Below are 10,747 nucleotides of genomic sequence, written 5' to 3' on the forward strand. Positions count from 1 at the left end.
CGGGGCCTGGGGGCCCTTCCCCCACAGAAAAGAACCCCGGGGCCTGGCGAGGCAACGTGGGCGCCCGTGCGGGGAGGGCCTGGACCCCGTTGCCCACCCCTCGTGGTGCAGCCTAGTGGCAGGTTGGGTCACGTGAGGGCGCGGATGCCCTCAGCCGGCCGGCCCCCCAGCCCCTGTCCCTCCGGGGCGCCTGCCTTCCCCCCGAGTCTGGGCTGGCCGCCAGGCCTTAGCACACACCCCACGGTGAAAACCTGTTCTGCTGCTGCCCCCGTGACCCACGCTCGTCCACCAGCCAAGTGACCATCCGGGGCTGAGGGGATACCTAAGCCGCTGCCTCCCGCCCCACACTTCTCTGGAGCTGCCAGGCTCTGCTGTCCCCAGGCCCTGGGGACAGAGTCCGCTGCCTCCCCACCCAGTTTGGACTGTTCTATCAGGAATCTTAGTGTTTTTCTCTGAACTATTCAGGGTTCTTAGCTTTTCTACAGCGAGATTCCTAAACGGGGTGTAGGCTGTGAGAGCTGGGACCAGGCCTGAGGAAGTGGAACCACAGAAAGGCCGCCACGGGCATCTGTCCCGCCTACCTCCCGTGCCCACCGCGCCCAGGTAAGGGTCCGGGCACAGGAGGACCACCGCCATCCTGGAGGGGGTGCGGAGCAGGTTCCTGAACGGGGGGTGAGCTTGCCGGGGGGAGGGGCCGGCCACCGCCGGTCTGGGCTCGAAGCTCCCCCGTCCAAGACTTCCCACCTGCCTCAGGTGTGCCCGAGGCACCCCCCTGCTGCCTCCCAAAGCCCCACGTGACTCAACGCCCACCTCCAGGGCCTCTTGGAGCCCCACCCCCACGCGAAGCTCAGCCCATGCAGCCTGAGGGACCCCCCCCGACCCGGGGCCACCCTGTGGCCATCCTGTCAGGGGGCCACAGTCTTCCTCACCCTCAGTGGGCGGAGCCCGCGGACCCGGGTGAAGAGAACAGCTGCGCCCGCCCCGCCGGCCCGCGGGAGGAAGGAGCCGCTCTCGGCCTCGCGCACTTCCCTTTTATTGGCACTTGGGGACAGCGGTCCTAGGCGTGTGGGCAGCAGCCACCCGGCACCGGCACCAGACTTGTACTCAGTCCATGCCTGCTGGGGAGCAAAGGGCCAGTGAGCAAACCCGCAGCGACGGGGGAAGGGTGGAAGAGGCACCGCCGCCCCTTTAGTGTCGGCACGTCAAGTCCACGACCATGTCAGCAGCCAGAACCCACAGCTCAGGGCATCCCTCCTCTGTGCGCACAGTGAGGAGGAAATGGAAACAGAGACACAGAGCGGGGTGGCTTCCCAAGGGGCCGGTGGGGGACGGGGCAGCTCACGCGAGAGTCCAGCACGTCCCTCCGGGCCACCCCCCACTGCCACCCCCGCCCAGAGCAAACAGTCAGGGAGGGGGACAACAACGGGCACCGGGAGTCAAGGTTTAAAAAAAAAAATCACTAGTTCTACAGAAACATGAATAGTAACAGGAAAGAACCTCTCGAATTCAGGGGAGGGGCGTCCCGTCACCCAGGACCCTTCCTCGGCTGGAAAAACCCATTTTCCGGCCCAGTTGGTGGGCACTCAGGTGTTCCCTACTTCAGACCTACACAGGGCAAGTGTTTCGTGGACACGAGTCCATCGGCGGCCGCTGTGGCCCACGGGTTCCTCTCGGGGCTGTAGGACCCTTCCTGAGCTAACTAACTCTGCTCACCTCGGTCTAGGCCACATACGGCTTCTTTCTCTTATTTTTCTCAGGTTCTACAAGTAAGAGTTCCAGTTTCCTCTTGGAGAGGGTGAGCTTGGGTCCCTTGTCCTTCTCACCCCCAAGTCTGGGTGGCGGTCGGGCGGCTCTGGTCCTGCCCTGCATGGGGCGGCCGGGCTCCGGGGGGCCCGCGGCGGGGAGGAGGGGGCCAGCTGCCCTGGGCCACGGGTCCTCGATCATCCTCCAATCTTCCGGCGACCCCGAGCGCCTGGCTGCCCGGCCTCGGGCCTCGGGGCTGCTGGCCTCCGCGGGCTGCATATCCACGTCGTTGGCCTCGAGGGACGTGGGGCCCCGGCTGGCCGCTCTCGGCGGGAGGTCCGAGAGAGGGTCTTCTAAGCTAACTTCTCCGGGACTCCCACACCTGAGCGCGTGGCAAGGGCCAGTACCATTCGCGTCACCTGGAGAACAGTCACTGTGGCTGGAGGCCAGGTGACCGGGGGGATCTTCTGAATCGCCATCGAAAGGATCTAAAATCTGAGCACAAAACTATTTCTGAGCCAGATGGCAGTCTACCAGGAGAAAGTACAACACGCCCCTCCCGCCACAGATCATTTCTTCCATCACTGATGTTGGCAAAGTGCCAACGCATCTGCTCCGCGGATCATTAAAAATGCCTTAGACAGGCTTGCCGTCGGTTTCGGCTCCAGCCCTGATCTCAGGGTCGTGGGATCAAGCCCCGCAAAGGGCTCCGTGCTCAAAGCAGAGTCTGCTTGTCTCACTCTCCCTTCCCCACCCTCCCTAACCCTAACCTCTCTGCTTCAAAAATAAATCTTTTTCAAAAATGCATTAGACAGGGCCGCCTGGGTGGCTCAGTGGGTTAAGCCTCTGCCTTCGGCTCAGGTCATGATCTCAGGGTCCTGGGATCAAGCCCCGCATTGGGCTCTCTGCTCAGCAGGAAGCCTGCTTCCTCCTCTCTCTCTGCCTGGCTCTCTGCCTACTTGTGATCTCTCTGTTAAATAAATGAATAAAATCTTTAAAAAATGCATTAGACAAATACCTCCTCACATCCCAAAAGCTTGAGGGTCCGCTAGCACTGGGGGCCCAATCTGGGTCCCATCACTTAAAGGCCTTGTCCCAGGGCTGGCTGCACACCGGCCCCGCCAGCCCGGTCCACACCGCCCAGCCCACCACTGGGGGTCTGAGCTCACTTCCTCCCAACATCCGGTTCCTGGCTCACCCCACCCTGTCCCTGACCACCCGCCACCCCCATGCGCAGGGCTGGCCAGAGGCTGAACGGAGCGTTCAGGGGCAGGGTTCGTGGCTTTCAAAGGTGCCCGTGGGCTGTGCCCCATTTCTGAGCAGCAGCCGCAGGCAACACAGCCCATCTTTCTCGGCAGCCTCCTACCTCTGTGACCACCTCTGAGGGGCTCCTGGAACTCTCTGGACCTCAAGTCCCATGGCTCCTCGCCCCTGACCTTGACCCGATTTCCCAGCTCTTACTCCAGCTTTTCCCTCCCTGCATCTGTGCCCTTGACTGAGCAGCTCTGGCAGCAAAGGTCTCTCTCCAGGGACATCTGAGTCCCCGCAACCGACCGCTGTCCCTTCCTGCGCTAACTGTGGGGAGCTACACCCCGTGAGCCTCCAGGGCCAGGCTGAGACCTCCTCCCAGATACACCAACGGACCCCTGAGGCCCCTGCTGGGTGGGCCAGTCCGAAGGGTTTCACTCCCCGGGGAGCCGTGGGCAGAAAGGACCCAGGGGTCACCTCTCATGTGGGGAGTAAAAACCTGCCAAGGGGCTCGTTTCTCCCGTAGACAGGCGACGGGGCCACATATGCACCATAAAAAATAGTTTCACGCCATAATCTGTAGACTACCGTCATCATTTCAGATTCAGAAATGGGCAGAATTGGGTTTCACAGAGCCAGCATCATGGGACCCCACGGCAGAGCGGTCACCAGCCCCACGAGGCCTCAAGGCCCAGACTAGGGTGCATGTGGGGGACCGTGACAGGCTCCCCCAGCACGTAAACCAGTGGAGTCCGGCCTCGCAGCCAGAGAGGCCCAGCGGGGCAGGCGATCCCTGGCCACACAGCTAGGGTTAGACCCTTACCTGGGATCTCTAAACTCCACGAGACCACGTGTCAACTACACCCGGATTACTGATTTTAATCTTTTTGAAAAGATTTTGTTTATTTATTTGACAGAGATCCCAAGTAGGCAGAGAGGCAGGCAGAGAGAGAGAGAGGAGGAAGCAGGCTCCCCGCTGAGCAGAGAGCCCGATGCGGGGCTCGATCCCAGGACCCTGAGATCATGACCTGAGCCGAAGGCAGAGGCTTTAACCCACTGAGCCACCCAGGCGCCCCACTGATTTTGATTTTGATTGCGACTGATGCTGAGGGGCGACTGGCCGGCTCAGTGGGGAGCCTGTGGCTCTTGATCTCGGGGTTGGGAGTTCAAGGCCCACACTGGGCAGAGATAACTTAAAAATAACATCTTTGGGGGTGCCTGGGAGGCTCAGTTAGTTGAGCATCTGGCTCTTGTTTTCAGCTCAGGTCACGACCTCAAGGTCGTGAGATCAAGCCTTGTGCCAGCTCTGTGCTCCGCGGGGAGTCTGCTCGAGGTTCTCCCCTCCCTCTCCCCCTCCCCCACACCCGCTTGTGTGCACACACATGCTCTCACTCTAAAAATTAATCTTTTTTGAAAATAAATAAAATCTTTTAAAAACATCTATTTTTAACAGAAAGAGACAGCGAGAGAGGGAACACAAGCAGGGGGAGTGGCAGAGGGAGAAACAGGCTTCCCGCTGAGCAGGGAGACCGATGTGGGGCTCGATCCCAGGACCCTGGGACCATGAGACCTGAGCCGAAGGCAGAGGCTTAACAGCTGAGCCACCCAGGCGCCCCAATAAAAGAGATTCTTTAAAAAATAATAATTGGGGCACCTGGGTGGCTCTTGTAAAACACAGTAACTCCGGTCTTTCCCATCACAAAAGATCACACACAAGCAGGCCCCAAACCACTCTCCTTGGAAAGGCCTGCTTGCAAGGTTGGCCCGCGGCTGGTGCTGGGGACTTGATGCCGGGGTCAGCTCCACCAGCCCGGCAGTGGGGAGGGCGGCTCTCGGCTCATTGTGCCACGTACCTCTCTCCAGATACCTTCAATCAAGTCCATGTGATTCTTTTTGTGATTGGCCTGGAGAAATTTTTAAAAAAGGCTGATTAATCCTTTTTAGGAAGGCAGGCAGTCCAACGACAGCTAGTGTTCTAGGGCCAGGGACCGAGGGACAGCAGCCGTTCCCGCCACACCGGGCCCTCAGAGGAAGGCAGCCCTCGGTGGGTGGCCAAGAATCACCTCCTGGTTGAAGGGACTAAAATGCAAACCTGGGCCACCAGGAAGAGGAAAAGGAGGACCAGGAATGCGGCGAGAAGGCAGCCGGATGTGATCCCCCTCTCACTGGGAACGGAAAACCCTGCACTCATTCTAAACCCAAACCTAGAAGATCATGGAAGATTCTAGATTATCTGTCCTAACTCCTTCCTTCCTTTCTAGGAGCAGAGACCAGACAATGGCCAGGCCTTGCTCAGGGCCCTCTGAAGAGCCCGGGGCTGGTATCAGATGTTCTAGAACCCTCCCCAAGGATCCCAGTCTTCTGGGGGGAAAGGCTTTTGTTTTTCTTGACCAAAACGCAGGAGTTTGAACCCATTGACATTTGAGCAGGGAAGAAAGACCCATAAAGATTTTACTAGGAAACACCGAGAAGAAGAGCCAGGACGCCTAGTCCGTTGATCGCAGGTCGCCCTGCCCGCCCCGCCCCCGGCACCCCCAGGAGGACGAGGGCGGTGAGAGCACCTTGAAGCCTCACCTTGAAGCGATGGAGTGTGTTTCTCTGCCTCTTGCGGAAGCCGGCCCTGGTGCTGGTGGAGCTGAAGGCCACCCTGATGCAGGTGGGGCGGCCGCACCTCAGACCGGCCATGGCTTGGGGGCCAGCTATGATGGACTTTTCACTGCACTGGAAAACATCAAGTTCACGGGGACAAAGCCCAGGTCACGGGTGGCTGGGTGGGGTGGGGGAGGGGCAGCCTCCCCAAGGGCAGGCGTCCCGCAGGAGGGCGATCCCGGGAGCTGTCTGGCGGTTTGTCCAAGTAAGATCTACCGGCCCAAGGGGTGAATTGTACTGGGTTCCTCCTTGCCAAGACAAATCTAGGGGGGTCTTCAAAACACTCTGTGGTTAATCCTCCGGGGCCAGATGGCGGTGGGGATGTCTAGCCCGTGAGCATTCCGTCCGCGTGGGGAAAGCCCTGTGCCCACAGAAGCTCCATCCCACCCGAGCTCAGTGGAAAGGTCAGATTCACTGACCCTGAAAATTCCAGACCGGAACCCACCCACCCAGCTCAAATGTCCTCTCCCTTTATTTTAACAGATGAAGAATGAGAGCCCAGGTTGGGGACTGACTCACTCACCCAAGGGGACAGAAACCTTTCCCCCACCAACCCAGAAGTGTGAGGTTGTTAAAAAGAAAAAAAAAAAAGGGGGTCGCCTGGGTGGCTCAGTGGGTTAAGCCTCTGCCTTCGGCCCAGGTGATGATCTCAGGGTCCTGGGATCGAGTCCCACATCAGGCTCTCTGCTCAGCACGGAGCCTGCTTCCTCCTCTCTCTCTGCCTGCCTCTCTGCCTACGTGTGATCTCTGTCAAATAAATAAAATCTTTAAAAAACAAACATGCACCCAAAGGAGAGAGGCCAGCCACTCTTAAAAAACAAAACGAAAACTTACCCAGAGCCTGAGACCGTGAACCTACGTCGCTGGATTTTCATGTCACTTGCTTCCCTCAGGAATCCTCGTGGGAAGGCACGTGCCAGGCCCTGGGGGGAAGCGTCGGTCACAAACGCTGCCCACCTCCCCGCCATGCACCATCCCCGCTTTCCCAAACTGGGCTCCACGGAACACCAGCTCTGGGCAAAGGGCAGAGAAACAGGAAAGGCTATAAACCAGACCCCAAAGCACGATACACATTAGCATTTTAAAGGCTGGGAAGGCTCCCTACAAAAAAAAAAAAGGCAAAAAAAAATTAGTCCAGTCAGCCCTCACCCCGAGGCTTTCCCGACTTTCGCTGACCTTGACAGTCCCGAGGCCCACCGGGCTTGGTCTGACGGTTTTCTTAGGAGCCCAGGAGGGTGGTGGATTTGGGGAGCACACCCACACAGGGCAGTGCCCTTCCCATCTCGAGGGGATCACTGTGCAAGTTCACAGGTGACCTTCTCCCCACCAGGCCACCCCGCTCCTCCTCAGGAAGTCGTCTCGCAAGGCGGCCCGCTGTCAAGGACGGGCGTTTGCTCCGCCGCCGGACGGCGGTGCTCGGAAAGCCCTCAGCGGGGAGCGTCTCCCTGCTCGCTGATGTAGCCAGTCATTCGCTCGTGACGGGGGGGCTCACAGTCATGTCATACTTGAGTTATAATAAATACTACAGGACTGGGGGGGCTCCTGGCTGGCGTGAGACTCTCCAGCCCAGGGCTGTGAGTTCAAGCCCCAACGCTGGGTGTAGAGAGTAGTTTAAAAAATAAGATACTAATAAATAAATACATTACTTTGTTCCACTTTTGTCTGGAACTTGGCTCGGCCGACTCCTACGCCCCCACGACACGTCCAAACCAACTTAGTTTTGATCTCCCGAGGAATACATCCCGTGAGTTTGTTAGTACTCTCTCTAGGCCAAGTTCAGATAAAAGTCCCCAAAAAGTGAAATTACAACGAGGAGAGGAATCTGAGCCCCGTATTCTTCTCACCTCCCTGCTGGACGTAGGGGCCAGGGTCATGGTCGGGAGGAGGGTCAACCCCAGATTTTCTAGAGCAGCTGGTTGGTACCAGGTTAAAAGTTTCTTTTCTCTTCTTTAAAGTAAGTTGTTGGACAGAGAGAGAGAGCATAACACTCGAGCACACAAGCAGGGGAAGGGGCAGAGGGAGAGGGAGAAGCAGGCTCCCCGCTGGGGCTCCAGCCCAGGACCCGGGGATCATGACCTAAGCTGAAGGCAGATGCTTACCCCGCTGGGCCACCCAGGTGCCCCTACAGGTTTCTTAAATAATTTTTTTTTTAAGATGTATTTGAGGGGCGCCTGGGTGGCTCAGTGGGTTAAGACTCTGCCTTTGGCTCAGGTCATGATCTCAGGGTCCTGGGATCGAGTCCCGCATCAGGCTCTCTGCTCAGCGGGGAGCCTGCTTCCTCCTCTCTCTCTGCCTGCCTCTCTGCCTAGTTGTGATTTCTCTCCATCAAATAAATAAAATATAAAAAAAAAGATGTATTTGAGAGAGAGAGAGAGAGAGAGAGAGTGGGATGGGGAGCGAGAGAGAGAAACAGACTCCCCACGGAGCCCGGGATCCCACGACCCAAAGTTCATGCATGGCCTGAGCCAAAGTCAAGAGTCCAGCACTTAACTGAGTCACCCAGGCACCCCTCTTTTTTTTTTTTTAAGATTTTATTTTTATTTATTTGACAGACAGAGATCACAAGTAGGCGGGGGGGGGCGGGGAAGCAGGCTCCCCGCTGAGCAGAGAGCCCGATGTGGGGCTCGATCCCAGGACGCTGGGATCATGACCTGAGCCGAAAGCAGAGGCTTTAACCCACTGAGCCATCCAGGCGCCCCTCCTCCTTACTTTTTAATAAAGAGGTATTTTATGCGTGTGGTTAAAAAAACAATTATTAAACAAAATCACATTTACGCCCCAGCTCTCCTCGGCGCACCCGCACACAGGCTTCTTCCTACTCACTTGTCCCCAGACATTTACAGCTGGAGAGGCAGGGATCTGGCTCGTGAACTGTTTGCACCTGGGATGGAAGGGCTAGAAGCCCACCACCGCCCCCACCAGCTTGAGCTGCAGCTGCTCGCCCCCACTCCCCAGCTCCAGGACAGAAGCTCAGGATTCCAGGGGAGGGCGCTGGGCTTGGTCCGAAAAGGCCTTCCTGCCTCCAAGCTGGGAGGTTAGCCCAGCCCCTTGAGCTGCAGGTTTGAAATTTCCCGCTGAACAGCTCAGAAGTCCCCACCAGATCGCTCCTTCAAAGGGGTCCTGTCCATTCCACTCCAACCCTCAGCGCACTGCCCAGCCAACATCCGCCAGCTCCGCCCTCACACGCACGTGCCCTGCACCCACATCGCTTGGCCCCGAGACACCGCCAGCCGCTGGTGACCTTGGTTTCCAGCTCCCAGCTCCACACCCCTGCGCCCCACTGCCCAGCTGCCCCTGGGGTCTCAAACCAGTTCTTCCAGCTCGACTCGCCCAAGGTCGGACCGATCTTCCCCAAACCTGCCCCCTGCAGCCCTCCCGGCCCAGGCAGGGCTGCTCCACCAATCTTGTGGCTCAAGATGAAAACCATCTGCCCATCAGCCCGACTCCCCTTCCTCCAAAGTCCACCTCGGGCTGATCCGCCACTGTTGACTCTACTTCCCGGGGAGTCCCGAACCCCACCGCTTCTCCCCACTTGCTCCACCCAGAGCAAGGCGGTTAGAACTCAGCTGGAACCACCCTGCACCCCTGCCTCCCTGTCCCGTCCCTCCTTCCTCCTCCGCCGCACCCTCCAGAGCCGGCAGCCCCACCTCAAGGGCTGAGCCTCCCTTGCCCTCACTTCGAAACTGTCATTACACTAAGGCCACCCTCCTTGCTCATACCGCCCCCCCCCTTTTTTTAAAGATTTTTTAAAATTTTTACTTATTTGACAGAGAGAGACACAGAGAGAGAGGAAACACAAGCAGGGGAAGAGGGAGAGGGGGAAGCAGGCTCCCACTGAGCAGGGAGCCCGATGTGGGGCTCGATCCCAGGACCCTGAGATCATGACCTGAGCTGAAGGCAGAGGCTTAATGACGGAGCCACCCAGGTGCCCCCACACCGCCCTTTCTCCCGCAGGTGCACAGTGCCCCACCCGCTGCATCTCCCCCCACCCCGGCCCCGGGTCCTCCCGCTCTATCTCTGGGCTCCGCAGCCCCTTTTGACAGACTCACTCCATTGCCTGGGCTTTTGGCTTCTCTGTCCACAGCTGTGTCCCTGTGTCCCCAAAGCCCAGCCCAGCGCCGAGCACGAAGTTGAGGCTCAGCAGGTTATTTCCGGGGCGCACACGTCCATGCACATCCCACAGACCCGCACCCCCAGACGCGCCCCCTGCGTTCACAGCCTCTGGCACACGGTGCCCGCGGCCAAAACCCAGATTGCCAGGGGGCAAGGGCCCATGCGGCAATCTGACGTTTGTTACCAGCTGGACATCTGACCAACTTCCCTAACAAGGCGCTGACATTTTCCCTTTGTAAACAGAATGTTTGGGCACCGTAAGGAAATGCTGAATAAATAGAAAATTTTTTTATCATGAAGTGAAATGCGTGCCAGCAAGGGAGGAAGAGGAAAGGATGACGGGCCAGTTCCCTCCCCAGCAGTCCAGAGCCCCAGAGACGGGGTGACCTCCTCTCCTCTCCGGGAGGCGGGACAAGGAGCCGTCCAAGCCCAAGACTCCTCACCTTAGTTTCCAGCTCCCTGGGACCCGCCCCAGTCCCCGGTCCGTCCAGCCCTGGAACCACGCCCGGGAGGAGTGGCCCTGGGAGGGGCTGGGGGACAAGTCAGCTCCCCAGCTGAATGCAGCTGCTTTGGAAGGCTCCTACCTGGAATCCGGGCATCCAGGAGTGGCGGGCTGCAAACGGACGGTGCGGCGAAGTCCAGAAATCTTCCAAGACGGGGGCCGTGGGGGGAGACGCTATCCTACAGGGAGGAAGGAACAGAGCACAAGCACAGTGATTTCTTTTTAAAGATTTTATTTATTTATTTGACAGACAGATCACAAGTAGGCAGAGGGGCAGACAGAGGAGGTGGGGGAAGCAGGCTCTCCGCTGAGCAGAGAGCCCGATGCGGGGATCGATCCCAGGACGCTGGGATCATGACCTGAGCCGAAGGCAGAGGCTTAACCCACAGTGATCTCTTAACAGAGGATCTTAGCAAGTCTATGTTCAAGATCTAGAAAAAAATAAAAAATACGGTGACCTGCCTCGCCCGCCCCCACCGGAAGTCAGAATTC

At 58.3% G+C, this 10,747-nt stretch overlaps 1 protein-coding gene across 1 annotated transcript; it reads right to left on the reverse strand.

The window, feature by feature from the left end:
- Positions 1-1,081: 1,081 nt before the first annotated feature.
- Positions 1,082-10,409, reverse strand: LOC123944445. Its single transcript, XM_046009560.1, has 5 exons — positions 10,338-10,409; positions 6,475-6,563; positions 5,566-5,712; positions 4,845-4,895; positions 1,082-2,238 (listed from the first exon to the last, which is right to left on the reverse strand). Exons 3-5 carry the CDS (start codon positions 5,674-5,676, stop codon positions 1,720-1,722), a joined length of 681 nt encoding a protein of 226 aa, XP_045865516.1. The 5' UTR covers positions 5,677-5,712; positions 6,475-6,563; positions 10,338-10,409; the 3' UTR covers positions 1,082-1,719.
- Between the last annotated feature and the right edge of the window lie 338 nt (positions 10,410-10,747).

Source organism: Meles meles, chromosome 6 (assembly GCF_922984935.1).
Source record: "Meles meles chromosome 6, mMelMel3.1 paternal haplotype, whole genome shotgun sequence".
Lineage (NCBI taxonomy): Eukaryota > Metazoa > Chordata > Mammalia > Carnivora > Mustelidae > Meles > Meles meles.